Below are 18692 nucleotides of genomic sequence, written 5' to 3'. Positions count from 1 at the left end.
CATAGTAGTATGATATGTGTTGTTTTACAGGGTCAGTTATAGTAAGTAGTATGATAGGTGCAGGGATATGTGTTGTTTTACAGGGTCAGTTATAATAGTATGATATGTGTTGTTTTACAGGGTCAGTCATAGTAGTATGATATGTGTTGTTTTACAGGGTGTATACTGGTCGTATACTGGTTTCTACTGGTCGTATACTAGTTTCTACTGGTCGTATACTGGTTTCTACTGGTCGTATACTGATTTCTACTAGTTGTATACTGGTTTCTACTGGTCGTATACTGGTTTCTACTGGTCGTATACTGGTTTCTACTGGTCGTATACTGGTTTCTACTGGTTGTATACTAATTTCAACTAGTTGTATACTGATTTCTACTAGTCGTATACTGGTTTCTACTGGTCGTATACTGGTTTCTACTGGTCGTATACTGATTTCTACTAGTTGTATACTGGTTTCTACTGGTCGTATACTGGTTTCTACTGGTCGTATACTGGTTTCTACTGGTCGTATACTGGTTTCTACTGGTCGTATACTGATTTCTACTGGTCGTATACTGGTTTCTACTGGTCGTATACTGATTTCTACTGGTCGTATACTGATTTCTACTGGTCGTATACTGATTTCTACTGGTCGTATACTGATTTCTACTGGTCGTATACTGATTTCTACAGGTCGTATACTGATTTCTACTGGTCGTATACTGATTTCTACTGGTTGTATACTAGTTTCTACAGGTCGTATACTGATTTCTACTGGTTGTATACTAGTTTCTACAGGTCGTATACTGATTTCTACTGGTTGTATACTGATTTCTACTGGTCGTATACTGATTTCTACTGGTTGTATACTAATTTCAACTAGTTGTATACTAGTTTCTACTAGTCGTATACTGATTTCTACTGATCGTATACTGATTTCTACTGGTCGTATACTGATTTCTACTGGTTGTATACTAATTTCAACTAGTTGTATACTAGTTTCTACTAGTTGTATACTGATTTCTACTGATCGTATACTGGTTTCTACTGGTCGTATACTGGTTTCTACTGGTCGTATACTGGTTTCTACTGGTCGTATACTGATTTCTACTAGTCGTATACTGATTTCTACTAGTCGTATACTGATTTCTACTAGTCGTATACTGATTTCTACTGGTCGTATACTGATTTCTACTGGTCGTATACTGATTTCTACAAGTCGTATACTGATTTCTACTGGTCGTATACTGATTTCTACTGGTCGTATACTGATTTCTACTAGTCGTATACTGATTTCTACAAGTCGTATACTGATTTCTACTAGTCGTATACTGATTTCTACAAGTCGTATACTGATTTCTACTAGTCGTATACTGATTTCTACTAGTCGTATACTGATTTCTACAGGTCGTATACTGATTTCTACTGGTCGTATACTGATTTCTACTAGTCGTATACTGATTTCTACTAGTCGTATACTGATTTCTACTAGTCGTATACTGATTTCTACTGGTCGTATACTGATTTCTACTAGTTGTATACTGATTTCTACTAGTCGTATACTGATTTCTACTGGTCGTATACTGATTTCTACTAGTCGTATACTGATTTCTACTGGTCGTATACTGATTTCTACTAGTCGTATACTGATTTCTACTAGTCGTATACTGATTTCTACTAGTCGTATACTGATTTCTACTGGTTGTATACTGATTTCTACTGGTCGTATACTGATTTCTACTGGTTGTATACTGATTTCTACTGGTTGTATACTGATTTCTACTGGTTGTATACTGATTTCTACTGGTTGAGTGAGACTGGTTCTGATATCTGATGTGCTCTGTCCTGTATTAGGCATGTCATGTAGTTGGTGGAGCCACTGGACTGATCCCCAGTCAGTTTCTGGAGGAGAAGAGGAAAGCCTTCGTCCCACGAGACTTTGACGGCTCAGGTAGGCTTTACTTTGCCTCTTTGCTCCATTTCAGCAAGATGCGCTAAACTGTCAACGACTCCAGCCACCCAAGTCATAGACTGGACTCTACCCGCACACTCACTGGACTCTACCCGCACACTCACTGGACTCTACCCGCACACTCACTGGACTCTACCCGCACACTCACTGGACTCTACCCGCACACTCACTGGACTCTACCCGCACACTCACTGGACTCTACCCGCACACTCACTGGACTCTACCCGCACACTCACTGGACTCTACCCGCACAATCACTGGACTCTACCCGCACACTCACTGGACTCTACCCGCACACTCACTGGACTCGACCCGCACACTCACTGGACTCTACCCATACACTCACTGGACTCTACCCGCACACTCACTGGACTCTACCCGCACACTCACTGGACTCTACCCGCACACTCACTGGACTCTACCCGCACACTCACTGGACTCTACCCGCACACTCACTGGACTCTACCCGCACACTCACTGGACTCTACCCGCACACTCACTGGACTCTACCCGCACACTCACTGGACTCTACCCGCACACTCACTGGACTCTACCCGCACACTCACTGGACTCTACCCACACACACACACACACACACACACACACACACACACACACACACACCCGCACACACGCACACGCACACGCACTGGACGCACACACACACACACACACACATGCATACTGACACACACACACACACACACACACACACACACACACACACACACACACACACACACACACACACACACACACACACACACACACACACACACACACACACATGCATATTGACACACACACACACACGCATATTGACACCACACACACACACGCATATTGACACCACACACCCGTAGACACACTTTCACACTCTTCACATACGCTGCAGCTACTCTGTTTATTATCTATCGTGATTGACTGGTCACTTTACCTTCACCCCTACCTACATCTACCATACTTCATGGTGCCCTTGCACATTGACTCGCTACCAGTACTCTATCTATATAGTCTCTTTATTGATATTTTATTTGGTTACTGTTTATTTAGAAATGTGTTTCAAATTGTTCTTACTTTTTTAATTCTGCATTGTTGGGAAAGGGCTCGTAAATAAACATTTTACAGTAAAGTCTACACCTGTTGTATTCAGTGCATGTGATGAATATAATTTGATTTGAACTGAGCTGACTGACTCATGCTCTGAGCAACTCTGAGAGGACCTTTTCCATGACACATCCATGACAGTGGAGAGCACTTACTTGAAATAGTTTAGTTTGTCTTTAAACTGTGAGGCCAGCCAATGAAGTCATAATGATTTAATAGATTGTTACCTTAGAATGGGTTGAGCCTGCCCCCTTGTGGCCTTCAGATGCAAAGACAGATAGGGAACACTTGCTTGCACTTATTGATGTTTGTATTGACGTGTGTTCATGTGTGTTCATGTGTGTTCATGTGTGTTCATGTGTGTTGATGTGTATTGGTGTGTTGTTGGTGTGTGTTGATGTGCATTGATGTATAATGATGTGTATTGATGTATAATGATGTGTATTGATGTGTACTGATGTGTACTGACGTGTGTTGATGTGTACTGATGTGTATTAATGTGTACTGATGTGTAATGATGTGTGTTGATGTGTACTGATGTGTAATGATGTGTGTTGATGTGTATTGATGTGTGTTGATGTGTACTGATGTGTATTGATGTGTACTGATGTGTATTGATGTGTACTGATGTGTATTGACGTGTGTTGATGTGTACTGATGTGTATTAATGTGTACTGATGTGTATTGATGTGTGTTGATGTGTACTGATGTGTATTGATGTGTGTTGATGTGTATTGATGTGTGTTGATGTGTACTGATGTGTATTAATGTGTACTGATGTGTATTGATGTGTGTTGATGTGTATTGATGTGTGTTGATGTGTATTGATGTGTATTAATGTGTACTGATGTGTAATGATGTGTGTTGATGTGTATTGATGTGTATTGATGTGTACTGATGTGTGTTGATGTGCATTGATGTATAATGATGTGTATTGATGTATAATGATGTGTATTGATGTGTACTGATGTGTACTGACGTGTGTTGATGTGTACTGATGTGTATTAATGTGTACTGATGTGTAATGATGTGTGTTGATGTGTACTGATGTGTATTGATGTGTGTTGATGTGTATTGATGTGTGTTGATGTGTACTGATGTGTATTAATGTGTACTGATGTGTGTTGATGTGTATTGATGTGTGTTGATGTGTACTGATGTGTATTGATGTGTGTTGATGTGTATTGATGTGTGTCGATGTGTACTGATGTGTATTAATGTGTACTGGTGTGTATTGATATGTACTGACGTGTGTCAACAGGGATCCTGTGTGGTACAATAACTGGAAAGAAAAAGAAAAAAATGATGTACCTAACAGCCAGGAACGCAGGTAAGAATTCATACCCTTCTCTCATTGGCTAAATCTGTCAGGGCTCATTCTTGTCATTGGTTGTTTGTGCTCGGGCTCACTCTTTTACTTCCTGACTTGTGTAGTTCCCCATTTACTGATCGACTGTTTATGTCCACATTCCCTTCCCTTATTGACTGACAACTCTACATTCTCCTGTCTGATTGGCTAACTCTCCTGTGTTCCTCTCTGTGATTGGCTGAGGGTAGAGTTTGATAGGCACGAGCTGCAGATCTATGAGGAGGTGGCCAAGATGCCCCCGTTCCAGAGGAAGACCTTGGTTCTGATTGGAGCGCAGGGAGTGGGCCGCCGTAGCCTCAAGAACCGACTGGTGGTCCTCAACCCAACACACTTCGGAACCACCATCCCCTGTGAGTCTGCAACCCATACTGTTGTAATTACTGTTGTAATTGCTGGTGTAATTATTGTTGTAATTACTGTTGTAATTACTGGTGTAATTACTGTTCTAATTCTATTTCTATGCTAGAACCCCCCTCCAGAACCTAATGGACCACTGTACGCTCAGTACTCTCTGTCAGATCAGACAGAAACCCAATAGAATGTTTAATTTGAATGTTTTAAGTCAGACTGACTCGTGAGCTTCCCCCAATGCTCCACTCTTCTCTTCACTCATTCATATGCGTTCTCTCTCATCTGTCTCTTATTATCTCTCCTCCCTCTTTCTTCTCTCTAACTCTCTCTCTCTCTCTTTCTTCTCTCTCACTCTCTCTCTCTCGCTTCTCTCTCATCTGTCTCTTATTATCTCTCCTCCCTCTTTCTTCTCTCTAACTCTCTCTCTCTTTTCTTATCTCTCCTCCCTCTCGCTTCTCTCTAACTGTCTCTCTGTTCTTGTCGCTCCTCTCTTCCATCCACCGCTCCTTCCTCAGTCACCTCCCGGCGTCCCCGTGACGATGAGCTGGACGGTAACTCATACCAGTTCGTAACACGGACGGAGATGGAGGCGGACGTGAAGGCGGGCCGTTACCTGGAGCACGGCGAGTACGACGGGAACCTCTACGGAACCAAGATGGACTCCATCCACGAGGTGGTGGACACGAGACGAACCTGCATCCTAGACGTCAACCCACAGGTCACAATCAAATAAAACGTTGTAGTGCATTTAAAAAGTGCAACATAGTTTTACTGTAAAACAACACCTTTCAATTCCAGATAGAATCCTAGTATGAGATACTGTACATATGTGCCTGTGGTTTCCTGCCTGTCTGTGGATATCTGCCTGTCTCTCTGTCAGCCTGCCTTCCTGTCTGTGTGTGTCTGTCTCTCTGTTGGATGTGTTTGTCATCTGTAGCTGGTTCACTGACCCTCTCTGTCTGGACAGTAGGCTCTGAAGGTACTAAAGACAGCAGAGTTCATGCCGTATGTGGTGTTCATCGCAGCACCAGAGTATGAGACGCTCAAGGCCATGCACAAAGCTACGGTGGACGCTGGAATCACCACCAAACAACTCACGGTCAGGACCTTTTCCTGGGCATAGACACAACCACTTATTCCTAGAGTATTTTCACATGTTGCTTTCTGGTATCCTTCCATTGTAATATGATTTCAGGGCGTAACACAGGTTTTTATGGAACATTATCTTGCTAGAACATACAACACTCACATAGTGTACTTGTTACCCATACTGCATCACAGTAAGGTTCACACACACACTCACCCTCTGTCTCTGTCAGGATGTGGATCTGAGGAAGACTGTTGATGAGAGTGCTCGTATCCAGAGGGCCTACAACCACTACTTCGACCTCATCATCACCAACGACAACCTGGATCGCGCCTTCGAGACGCTACAGGCTGCCGTCGACAAACTCTGCTCCGAACCACAGTGGGTCCCCGTTAACTGGGTCTACTGAACCCCTACCGGACACTGTCTAGCTGGGTCTACTGAACCCCTACCGGACACTGTCTAACTGGGTCTACTGAACCCCTACCGGACACTGTCTAGCTGGGTCTACTGAACCCCAACCGGACACTGTCTAACTGGGTCTACTGAACCCCTACCGGACACTGTCTAACTGGGTCAACTTGACTGTGTGTGTTCAACCACCGAGGCAGGGGAAAGGACATGAGAAAGGGGGTTGGTAATCTGTGGTACTCTGATGGGGGGAACCAACCAAACCAAGCGCCTCCTCCTCTCTCCTTACTTCCTGCACACAATGCAAGGGAAAGACTTCTTATATATTTTGGTATTTTGTAACTTTTTACGAAAAATCTTTCTATTCATACCAACCTGGAATTCAAAAACATGAAAAAATAAACATCAAGGCCAAACATTTGAGCCATATTTTTTAATTTATTTGTTTTTACGTTAGTTTTTTTGTAGTTGTATCCATGAGAACGAATGATGTTTTCTCTTCTTGTCTGGGGACTGCTCTAGAAAGAGTATTTATTATTGTTATATCAACACAGGTCAATAATGAAGATGAGACACTATGCAATATTCCAGAACTCTGAGCAGTGTTGCCAAGGAAACCTTTTTACGCCGCATGTCATTGCTATGACAACTAGTGTGTCTCAGACCAAATCCTGTGGACACCCCTTGTGTGATTGTCGTAGACCCCCCCAAATACCAGTGTACTGTTAGGCTACCCCCCCTGACGTTTGTATTTACCTCTTTAGAATTGTGACCTCAGCAAAAATGAACTTGTCTGAATTTCTATCCCTCACATATCCTACAAAGAGAATGAAAGGAAAAGGGCTTTACACTTTACATTGTACTATTGAATATCAGCATCTAAACACGGTGTTTCTTCGTCTTTCTTTTACTACCGTAGGATTCACTGTCTTTTGTGGCTATGATGATCATTTTTAGCTTAGTGACTATTTTTGTCTCATATAATCCTTTGCTTTGTGTTTTCTATATTGAACAGACTACATCCTGCTTTTACCATTCACCATCTACCCTGATCTGTATGTAAGGTGCTTGACGTTTTTTAATTAGTTGATGTGGCACGAAACAATACTATCCCACAGTCCTCCTCCGGTGTCTCCTACAGTCCTCCTCCGGTGTCAAAGCACCAAAGCCCTCCTCCAGTGTCTCCCACAGTCCTCCCCCAGTGTCTCCCACAGTCCTCCTCCGGTGTCTCCCACAGTCCTCCTCCGGTGTCAAAGCACCAAAGCCCTCCTCCAGTGTCTCCCACAGTCCTCCTCCAGTGTCTCCCACAGTCCTCCTCCAGTGTCTCCCACAGTCCTCCTCCGTGACTCCCACAGTCCTCCTCCAGTGTCTCCCACAGTCCTCCTCCGGTGTCAAAGCACCAAAGCCCTCCTCCGGTGTCTCCCACAGTCCTCCCCCAGTGTCTCCCACAGTCCTCCCCCAGTGTCTCCCACAGTCCTCCTCCAGTGTCTCCCACAGTCCTCCTCCGGTGTCAAAGCACCAAAGCCCTCCTCCAGTGTCTCCCACAGTCCTCCTCCCGTGTCTCCCACAGTCCTCCCCCAGTGTCTCCCACAGTCCTCCTCCAGTGTCTCCCACAGTCCTCCTCCGGTGTCTCCCACAGTCCTCCTCCGGTGTCTCCCACAGTCCTCCCCCGGTGTCTCCCACAGTCCTCCCCCGGTGTCTCCCACAGTCCTCCTCCGGTGTCTCCCACAGTCCTCCCCCGGTGTCTCCCACAGTCCTCCCCCGGTGTCTCCCACAGTCCTCCCCCGGTGACTCCCACAGTCCTCCCCCAGTGTCTCCCACAGTCCTCCACCAGTGTCTCCCACAGTCCTCCCCCGGTGTCTCCCACAGTCCTCCCCCAGTGTCTCCCACAGTCCTCCTCCAGTGTCTCCCAAAGCCCTCCTCCGGTGTCTCCCACAGTCCTCCCCAGTGTCTCCCTCCCACAGTCCTCCCCCGGTGTCTCCCACAGTCCTCCTCCAGTGTCTCCCACAGTCCTCCCCGGTGTCTCCCACAGTCCTCCCCGGTGTCTCCCACAGTCCTCCTCCAGTGTCTCCCACAGTCCTCCCCCAGGTGTCTCCCACAGTCCTACTCCAGTGTCTCCCACAGTCCTCCCCAGTGTCTCCCACAGTCCTCCCCCCAGTGTCTCCCACAGTCCTCCCCAGGTGTCTCCCACAGTCCTCCCCCAGGTGTCTCCCACAGTCCTCCCCGGTGTCTCCCACAGTCCTCCCCCCCACAGGTGTCTCCCACAGTCCTCCCCAGGTGTCTCCCACAGTCCTCCCCAGTGTCTCCCACAGTCCTCCCCAGTGTCTCCCACAGTCCTCCTCCCCGGTGTCTCCAGTGTCTCCCACAGTCCTCCCCCAGTGTCTCCCACAGTCCTCCCCAGTGTCTCCCACAGTCCTCCCCAGTGTCTCCCACAGTCCTCCCCAGTGTCTCCCACAGTCCTCCCCAGTGTCTCCCACAGTCCTCCCCAGTGTCTCCCACAGTCCTCCTCCAGTGTCTCCCACAGCCCTCCTCCAGTGTCTCCTCCTCCAGTGTCTCCCACAGTCCTCCTCCAGTGTCTCCCACAGTCCTCCTCCAGTGTCTCCCACAGTCCTCCTCCAGTGTCTCCCACAGTCCTCCTCCAGTGTCTCCCACAGTCCTCCTCCAGTGTCTCCCACAGTCCTCCCCCAGTGTCTCCCACAGTCCTCCCCAGTGTCTCCCACAGTCCTCCTCCAGTGTCTCCCACAGCCCTCCTCCAGTGTCTCCCCCGGTGTCTCCCACAGTCCTCCTCCAGTGTCTCCCACAGTCCTCCCCCAGTGTCTCCCACAGTCCTCCCCCAGTGTCTCCCACAGTCCTCCTCCAGTGTCTCCCACAGTCCTCCTCCAGTGTCTCCCACAGTCCTCCTCCAGTGTCTCCCACAGTCCTCCTCCAGTGTCTCCCACAGTCCTCCTCCGGTGTCTCCCACAGTCCTCCCCCGGTGTCTCCCACAGTCCTCCCCAGTGTCTCCCACAGTCCTCCTCCAGTGTCTCCCACAGCCCCCCCTCCAGTGTCTCCCCGGTGTCTCCCACAGTCCTCCTCCGGTGTCTCCCCCACAGTCCTTCTCCCTCCCACAGTCCTCCTCCAGTGTCTCCCCAGTCCTCCCCAGTGTCTCCCACAGTCCTCCCCAGTGTCTCCCACAGTCCTCCCCCAGTGTCTCCCACAGTCCTCCCCAGTGTCTCCCACAGTCCTCCCCCAGTGTCTCCCACAGCCCTCCTCCAGTGTCTCCCACAGTCCTCCCCCAGTGTCTCCCACAGCCCTCCTCCAGTGTCTCCCACAGTCCTCCCCCAGTGTCTCCCCCAGTGTCTCCCACAGTCCTCCTCCAGTGTCTCCCACAGTCCTCCTCCAGTGTCTCCCACAGTCCTCCTCCAGTGTCTCCCACAGTCCTCCTCCAGTGTCTCCCACAGTCCTCCTCCAGTGTCTCCCACAGTCCTCCCCCAGTGTCTCCCACAGTCCTCCCCAGTGTCTCCCACAGTCCTCCCCCAGTGTCTCCCACAGTCCTCCTCCAGTGTCTCCCACAGTCCTCCCCCAGTGTCTCCCACAGTCCTCCCCCAGTGTCTCCCACAGTCCTCCCCCAGTGTCTCCCACAGTCCTCCCCCAGTGTCTCCCACAGTCCTCCCCCAGTGTCTCCCACAGTCCTCCTCCGGTGTCAAAGCACCAAAGCCCTCCTGTGCTGTAACCCAAATACTATATTCTGACTGTTTTCTGTGGTCATTCTGAACAAAGTCCCAACTGGTGTCCTACAACAACCTTGTGTTGTGAAATACATCTCTAAAGCAATACATTGTTACATTAAATTGACAGAAATTCATCTGGAAAGTATTTGTCCTTTGTTGTTTTGGGTAATGGCTATGTTTAGTTCATATTTAACACCATTCAGAGACAATGGATGGTTCATAAATATACAGTACATTTGATTAAAAACACAGAATGCATAGTTTAGTGGCAGCATTGCAACTACGTAGAACTGTGAAATGATGAAATGCAACATATTGATTATATTATTAAAAAGCTGTATAATTTTACACAAATAGCAATATGCTTTGACTTCCTGTCTTAGAGGCAATAGACAGGAAACTGCCAAGATAATACAAACAGGGATACAAAGCATATTTAAAGCAGGTGCTTCCACACATGTGTGGTTCCTGAGTTAATTAAGCAATTAACATCCCATCATGCTTAGGGTCATGTATAAAAATGCTGGATATTTTGGCTACCATGGCTATGCCCCCATAGGATGACAATGCCCCCACCCACAGGGCACAAGATGTGCCTGAAAGGTTTGTTGAGCATGAAAACGATGTCAGCCATATGCCGTGGTCGTCTCAAGACATCAGATCTCAACCCAATTAAACTCATGGAAGATTCTGGAGTGGCGCCTGAGACAGCGTTTTCCACCACTATAACAAAAAACACCAAATGATGACATTTCTGGTGGAAGAATGGTGTCGCATCCCTCCAATAGAGTTCCAGACACTTGTAGAATCATGCCAAGGCACATTGAAACTGTTCTGGATTGCGGTGGACCAATACTATATTAAGACACTTTATGTTGATGTTTCCTTTATTTTGGCAGTTACCTGTAACTATATACACATCAATTGCACAATACATGAAAAGCAAACACAAAACGTGAAAAACAAAACAAGCATTTGAAACAAACATTCTTCAGTACAAAATTATGCATTGTGTCATTTGAGTCACTTTTATTGTAAAATAAGAATATACTATATTTATAAACACTTCTACATTAAATGTAGAGGTAATATACTGTGAGGGCTCTATTCAATCCGCATTGCATAAGTTCAGCTTTACATTTTAAGGCAATTCTCCTGCTTTAGTGGAGACGGTGTTCACGGTAAATGGTATGTCGACTCAATCACAAATGACTTCGGCTTTCAACTTCTTTCCAAACACATTAAAGTTTCTGAAAATCTATTCTGGAGTAGATTCTCTTACAGCTTTTTATAAGTGTCTCCAAAAATACAAAATTCATTGAGTGTACAGTCATGGCCAATGGTTTTGAGAATGACACAAATATTAATTTTCACAGAGTCTGCTGCCTCAGTTTGTATGATGGCAATTTGCAGATACTCCAGAATGTTATGAAGAGTGATCAGATGAATTGCAAAGTCCCTCTTTGCCATGCAAATCACATTAAAACATTTCCACTGCATTTCAGTCCTGCCACAAAAGGACCAGCAGACTTCATGTCAGGGATTCTTTTGTTACCACAGGTGTGAGTGTTGACGAGCACAAGGCTGGAGATCACTCTGTCATGCTGATTGAGTTTGAATAACAGACTGGAAGCTTCAAAAGGAGGGTGGTGCTTGGAATCATTGTTCTTCCTCTGTCAATCATGGTTACCTGCAAGGAACCGTCATCATTGGTTTGCACAAAAAGGGCTTCACAGGCAAGGATATTGCTGCCAGTAAGATTGCACCTAAATCAACCATTTATTGGATCATCAAGAACTTCAAGGAGAGCGGTTCAATTGTTGTGAAGAAGGCTTCAGGGAGCCCAAGAAAGTCCAGCAAGTGCCAGGACCGTCTCCTAAAGTTGATTCAGCTGCGGGATCGGAGCACCACCAATACAGAGCTTGCTCAGGAATGGCAGCAGGCAGGTGTGAGTTTAACTGCACGCACAGTGAGGTGAAGACTTTTGGAGGATGGCCTGGTGTCAAGAAGGGCAGCAAAGAAGCCACTTCTCTCCAGGAAAAACATCAGGGACAGACTGATATTCTGCAAAAGGTACAGGGATTGGACTGCTGAGGACTGGGGTAAAGTCATTCTCTCTGATGAATCCCCTTTCCGATTGTTTGGGGCATCCGGATAAAAGCTTGTCCGGAGAAGACAAGGTGAGCGCTAACATCAGTCCAGCATCCTGAGGCCATTCAAGTGTGGGGTTGCTTCTCAGCCAAGGGAGTGGGCTCACTCACAATTTTGCCGAAGAACACAGACATGAATAAAGAATGGTACCAACACATCCTCCGTGAGCAACTTCTCCCAACCATCCAGGAACAGTTTGGTGACGAACAATGCCTTTTCCAGCATGATGGAGCACCTTGTCATAAGGCAAAAGTGATAACTAAGTGGCTCGGGGAACAACACAACGATATTTTGGGTCCATGGCCAGGAAACTCCCCAGACCTTAATCCCATTGAGAATTTGTGGTCAATCCTCAAGATGCAAGTGGACAAACAAAAACCCACAAATTCTGACAAACTCCAAGCATTGATTATGCAAGAATGGGCTGCCATCAGTCAGGATGTGGCCCAGAAGTTAATTGACAGCATGCCAGGGCGGATTGCAGAGGTCTTGAAAAAGAAGGGTCAACACTGCAAATATTGACTCTTTGCATCAACTTCATGTAATTGTCAATAAAAGCCTATGAAATGCTTGTAATTATACTTCAGTATTCCATAGTCACATCTGGCAAAAATATCTAAAGACACTGAAGCAGCAAACTTTGTGGAAATTAATATTTGTGTCATTCTCAAAACTTGTGGCCACGACTGTATATAGGGCAAACACACAAGCGATGGACTGGAATTGATAAAACGTAATACATTTTAAACATACCCATCCATCCATCTATGCATGCTACCCTTTACCAGCATACAGAGATGTCAGTCCCTGCACAGCGATGCACATGACCAATGGAAACACTCCTGGCTTTCTTCCTGTCTCCGCCCACATCCTGTCAGTCTCTCTCCGCAGCGTCACTTTGGAGGAGAAGAGGAGCTGCTCTGCCCAATGGAATGCCCCCTCATCCTGTAGGGGGAGGGGCAGCGACTCAAGGGGGAGGGACTGACTGTTTACCTTTAGCTTGGTCACCTGTGGGACAGACAACGCAGGTTGATAAGAGTTACCGGGTCTACAGTGGAATAGATAATGACGAGTGTCTGATTCATTATTTCTGTCCATGTTTTGCCCAGAGTATTCATATCAAAGCCTTATTTGTGAATCAGGAATAGTGAATTGTGAGTTGTATAAAGTCACTCTTGAATCATAAAGTGATTTGAATCAGACTGACCAGAGGGTTGAGGGCTTCAGTATTGAATGGTGAGTCGTTTAAAGTGACTAGTGAATCATATAGTGAATAAAATCATACTGACCAGAGTGTTGAGAGCTTCCAGGACATCAGGGCTAGATTCTCCCAGCAGAGTCAGAGCAGCTTCAGGCAACGCTACAGAAATGCAACACACAGGGGTTAGAGAATGCAACACACTCTCACTCTCACTCACACATACACTCACCCTCCAAGGCGCTGACCAGCAGATGAGTGGCGGTCAGGTGAGGGGAGGCGGAGGCTCTGTCAGCCTGTATCTCATTGGTTGGGCCTTTCTGGACCAGGTCCAATAGGGCGAAAACAGATTTGTTTTGAGTCACAGCTAATTGATTTACCTCTGCAGGGTCAGGTTCCTCACCTCTGCACAACCCCTCCAACTAAGAGAGAGAGAGAGAATCATTGCCAAATCATACTGTGTCAGATATGACTATGCCTGGTCTAAAAACTCCACCAAACAATGCCATCAGACAAGGGCTGCATTCGAAATGGCCCCCTTATACCTTTATAATGCACTACATTTGGCCCTGGGCCCTGTGACACTTACCATGTGTTCCAGAACTGAGAGTGTGGTTCTGTCCACTAGAACGTCCAGGAGTCTTTGGAACAGAGCTAACCGGGTCGACTCTGGGAGAACCGCTAACTGACCTGCATAGACCTCCAAGTCCAACCCCTGCAAGTCTGTAGGGGAGAGAGAGATAAATAACCAATCAGAGCTTGACTCTTAGGCTCACTTTTCTGATGGCACATCACTGATGACAGAATGACCAGACCACTAAATAATGCTAAGAGGAATATTTCTCTCAGTCTGTTTCTGTGTGAAAAATCACAACGTAAATCACAATTGTTACATTAAATATTTTATCCAAAGTTACAAACTCAGCACTGCACTTCCTCTCTCAGTATCATTTATTTGATGAAAAGAAGAAGACAATTCTCAATTTCTTTAGTGGAATAGCTGTCAACAGATTTCACTTCCTGTTTTATATATTGACACAATATCACACACAAACACATGTTGGTCAAATCAACTGCTGTATATCTCAACGTCAACAATAAAAGGGAACTCAATTATCAACTGACCTGTATCAGCAATGAATGAATGAGTGGCTGGATGGATAAAGAAATGCATACTTTTCTGCAGTGTGCCGAGTGGTGCTCCTTCAGGAATCTCCTTCTCCATCCACTCCAGCCCGTCCACTACACACAGGGCGTCAAAGGAATCCTGGGATGGCGAGGTCCTCCCAGAGTCTGCCTCGAATCCTCCCAGAGTACCATGCTGGAGACACAGCTCTGACAATAGAGAGAGAAAGAGAGAGAGAATGAAAGACAATTATTCATTCACCATGTAGAACCGCAATGTAATAGTACCTATAGCAGTAGGTCACACACATCACACACAGCCTTTCATGATACAACTACACACAGACACACACTCACCATAGTGTCCGTCTTTCCTGACCTCTAACTCTATGAGGCTGTAGGCGATGACAGTGAGAGGGGGAATCTCCAAGGAAACGTTACTGTCCATCTCTATACTGCCATTCTCCTGCAAACACACCTGACGACTTTCAGAAGAAAGGTCTTTGTTTTTGGACATTTTGAGGCTGTAATCGAACCCACAACTGCTGATGCTCCAGATACTCAACTAGTCTAAAAAGGCCAGTTTTATTGCTTCTTTAAGCATAACAACAGTTTTCAGCTATGCTAACATAATTGCAAAAGGGTTTTTCTAATGATCAATTAGCCTTTAAAATTATAAACTTGGATGAGTTAACAACGTGCCATTGGAACACAGGAGTGATGGTTGCTGATAATGGGCCTCTGTAGGCCTAAAAATCAGCCGTTTCCAGCTACACGTATAATAACCCACCTGTACAGCATGTGTCCCCAGGTTGCCCAGTAGTCCCAGAACCCTCTGGCAGGTGCCCTGTTCCTGGACCTGTTCTGAGATGGAGCAGGGGGTGGTGGTTAGGACCCTCTCCTTCAACACAGCAAACACCTCCGTATGCTTCTGACACTGCTGCACTAGACCATGCTGCATGTCCACTACCCTACACACAGAGAGAGGGGGGTTAAAGAGGTTGAGAGGGCTGTACATGAAGACAACTGGAGAGACTGGGTCTGGTGTGAGGAAGGAAACACAAACAGAGATAGAGAGAGAAACACAAACTATTTGCACATCGTTATAACCCTGTACATAGCCATAGTATTACATATGAAATGACTATATTCCTTTGAAACTTTTGTGAGTGTAATGTTAACTGAATTTTTGATTGTTTATTTCACTTTTGTTTATTATCTATTTCACTTGCTTTGGCAACGTAAATATGTTTCCCATGCCAATAAAGCCCTCTGAATTGAGAGAAAGAAAGAGGGAGAGAGATCGAGACAAGGGGAGAGAGAGAGACAGAGATTTTTGATAAACTCCCATCCATAACTATTGGATGAAATACCAGTTTGCCATCACAGCAGCAAGCTTTGTGACCTGTTGCCACAAGAAAAGGTTAACCAGTGAAGAACAAACACCATTGTAAATACAACACATATTTATTTCCCTTTTGTACTTAAACTATTTGCACATTGTTACAACACTCCACCTGTCATTGGAGGCTAGCAGTAGCTTCTGTACATCAACATCCTGCTTCTTCAGCTTGCTGAATGATGATTGGAGCTTGGAATAGCCCCCCCCCTCCAAGTTGACACTGACGTTCCCAGCCTTGACGTCCAGCTTCCCACTCAGGTTGTCTCCAAACCTCCCCTCATACGACAGGAAGTCTGACTCAGACACGTCTGAGAGATCAAGCACAGAGACAAGAGCGTAGGAAGAGTAGAGACGAGACGAGACCAGACCAGACAGACAGACAGCAGGATTAAGTCAGATGTGTAAGGTATGAACGGCCAGATATGTTTCAGACAGCTGTGTATGGGCAAAATATGAAATGTGAGGTGTTTATGAGGAGTAACCATGGCTCTACTGTACCTGGAGTGAGCTCTTTGTCTCCTAACAACAGGTGACTGAGTGTGAAGCCAGAGGGCTGGTACTTGGGCTGTTGCCAGAACCAGAAACGGTTGCGCTTGACGACCAGTGCCATGGGAACCAATTTGTCTGAGTCGTTAAGGCGGGAGACAGAGATCAGAGTTCCATCCGGGTCAATCTGACGGACAAAGTTTGCGGTTGCCTTGGCAAACATCACTTGTTGGGGGACAAGGCCAACACCTGTAGGAAGGTGGAGACACAGTTACACACAAACACCTCAAACACTAAAGTAAGATGAAGTTGCCTATGGCAACTATGTCAACAATTTTGACTACTACCTTCTTGAAAATTGTTATTATTATGTGTTAAACAAAAACGTTCTTTGAGCAATTGTAATTAGTATAAAATAATATAATTTAGCAATTTTTTAGAGCATACAATATAGCTCATTATTTGAATTATTTATTTTATACAGTCATTATTGGTAATCTTTATCAAATTAAATCAAATTGTATTTGTCATATGTGCCGAATACAACAGTGAAATGCTTACTTACAAGCACTTAACCAACAATACAGTTTTAAGAAAATACCAACAAAAAAAGTTAGAGATAAGAATAGCAAATAATTAAAGAGCAGCAGTAAATAACAATAGCGGGGCTATATACAGGGGGTACCGGTTCAGAGTCAATGTGGAGGCTATATGCAGGGGGTACCGGTACAGAGTCAATGTGGAGGCTATATGCAGGGGGTACCGGTACAGAGTCAATGTGCAGGGGCACCGGTGTCAAGGTAATATGTACATGTGGGTAAAGTTATTAAAGTGACTATGCATAGATAATAACAGAGAGTAGCAGCAGCTTAGAAGGGGGGGGGGCAATGCAAATAGTCTGGGTAGTCATTTGATTAGCTGTTCAGGAGTCTTATGGCTTGGGGGTAGAAGCTGTTTAGAAGCCTCTTGGATCTATACTGGCCGCTCTGGTACCGCTTGCCATGCGGCAGCAGAGAGAACAGTCTATGACTAGGGTGGCTGGAGTCTTTGACAATTTTTAGGGCCTTCCTCTGACACCACCTGGTATAGAGGTCCTGGATGGCAGGGAGCTTGGCCCCAGTGATGGACTGGGCCCTACGCACTATCCTCTGTAGTGCCTTGCGGTCGGAGGCCGAGCAGTTGTAATACCAGGTGGTGATGCAACCCGTCAGGATGCTCTCGATGGTGCAGCTGTAAAACCTTGAGGATCTGAGGACCCATGTCAAATCTTTTCAGTCTCCTGAGGGGGAATAGGTTTTGTTGTGCCCACTTCACGACTGTCTTGGTGTGCTTGGACCATGTTAGTTTGTTGGTGATGTGGACATCAAGGAACTTGAAGCTCTCAACCTGCTCCACTACAGCCCCGTCGATGAGAATAGGAGCATGCTCGGTCCTCCTTTTTTCCTGTAGTCCACAATCATCTCCTTTGTCTTGATCACGTTGAGGGAGTGGTTGTTGTCCTTGTACCACACGGTCAGGTCTCTGACCTCCTCCCTATAGGCTCTCATCGTTGTCTGTGATCAGGGATACCACTGTTGTGTCATCAGCAAACGTAATGATGGTGTTTGAGTCGTGCCTGGGCATTCAGTCATGAGTGAACAGGGAGTACAGGAGGGGACTGAGCACACACCCTTGAGGGGCCCCCGTGTTGAGGATCAGTGTGGCGGATGTGTTGTTACCTACCCTTACCACCTGGGGGGCGCCCTTCAGGAAGTCCAGGATCCGGTTACAAAGGGAGGTGTTTAGTCCCAGGGTCCTTAGCTTAGTGATGTGCTTTTAGGGCACTATGGTGTTGAACGCTGAGCTGTAGTCAATGAACAGCATTCTCACATAGGTGTTACTTTTGTCCAGGTAGGAAAGGGCAGTGTGGAGTGCAATAGAGATTGCATCATCTGTGGTTCTGTTGGTGCAGTATGCAAATTGGAGTGGGTCTAGGGTTTTAGGATAATGGTGTTGATGTGAGCTATGACCAGCCTTTCAAAGCATTTCATGGCTACAGATGTGAGTGCTATTGGTCGGTAGTCATTTAGGCAGGTTACCTTTGTGTTCTTGGGCACAGGCACTATGGTGGTCTGCTTAAAACATGTTGCTATTACAGACTCAGACATGGAAATGTTGAAAATGTCAGTGAAGACACTTGCCAGTTGGTCAGCTCATGCTCGAGTACACGTTCTGGTAATCCATCTGGCCCGGCAGCCTTGTGAATGTTGACCTGTTTAAAAGGTCTTACATCAGCTGTGGAGAGCGTGATCACACAGTCATCTGGAACAGCTGATGCTCTCATGCATGTTTCAGTGTTACTTGC

The 18692-nt window shown here is 46.1% G+C and overlaps 3 protein-coding genes across 31 annotated transcripts in view; 2 read left to right on the top strand and 1 right to left on the bottom strand.

Annotated features, from left to right (window-relative positions):
• The window catches only part of LOC118397636 (protein PALS2-like), a 57421-nt gene extending 50899 nt beyond the window's left edge, over window positions 1-6522 (top strand). For all 29 annotated transcript variants that reach the window (XM_052469842.1, XM_052469841.1, XM_052469834.1 and 26 more), the window contains 6 exons: window positions 1834-1930; window positions 4320-4388; window positions 4616-4777; window positions 5294-5496; window positions 5749-5877; window positions 6098-6522. In XM_052469842.1, the coding sequence (XP_052325802.1) occupies window positions 1834-1930; window positions 4320-4388; window positions 4616-4777; window positions 5294-5496; window positions 5749-5877; window positions 6098-6274 (837 nt within the window). In that variant the 3' untranslated portion in view covers window positions 6275-6522. The remainder of the gene's footprint in view (window positions 1-1833; window positions 1931-4319; window positions 4389-4615; window positions 4778-5293; window positions 5497-5748; window positions 5878-6097) is intronic.
• Window positions 6523-7365: 843 nt separating this feature from the next.
• On the top strand, window positions 7366-10029 carry LOC127909659 (uncharacterized). The gene is made up of 5 exons (XM_052471815.1): window positions 7366-8063; window positions 8241-8364; window positions 8827-8987; window positions 9091-9216; window positions 9601-10029. Exons 1-5 carry the CDS (start codon window positions 7366-7368, stop codon window positions 9986-9988), a joined length of 1497 nt encoding a protein of 498 aa, XP_052327775.1. The 3' UTR covers window positions 9989-10029.
• A 549-nt stretch (window positions 10030-10578) lies between these two features.
• Window positions 10579-16578, bottom strand: LOC118397720 (gasdermin-E-like). Its single transcript, XM_035792617.2, has 9 exons — window positions 16361-16578; window positions 15978-16170; window positions 15251-15431; window positions 14818-14926; window positions 14512-14670; window positions 13925-14058; window positions 13568-13757; window positions 13427-13497; window positions 10579-13145 (listed from the first exon to the last, which is right to left on the bottom strand). The coding sequence occupies exons 1-9, from the start codon at window positions 16569-16571 to the stop codon at window positions 12912-12914; spliced, it is 1482 nt and encodes a 493-aa protein (XP_035648510.1). The 5' UTR covers window positions 16572-16578; the 3' UTR covers window positions 10579-12911.
• Between the last annotated feature and the right edge of the window lie 2114 nt (window positions 16579-18692).

The sequence above is a fragment of the Oncorhynchus keta genome, chromosome 19 (assembly GCF_023373465.1).
Source record: "Oncorhynchus keta strain PuntledgeMale-10-30-2019 chromosome 19, Oket_V2, whole genome shotgun sequence".
Classification (NCBI taxonomy): Eukaryota; Metazoa; Chordata; class Actinopteri; order Salmoniformes; family Salmonidae; genus Oncorhynchus; species Oncorhynchus keta.
The sequence above is the reverse complement of the archived record's forward strand: the minus strand, read 5'-3'. Positions and strand labels throughout refer to the sequence as shown.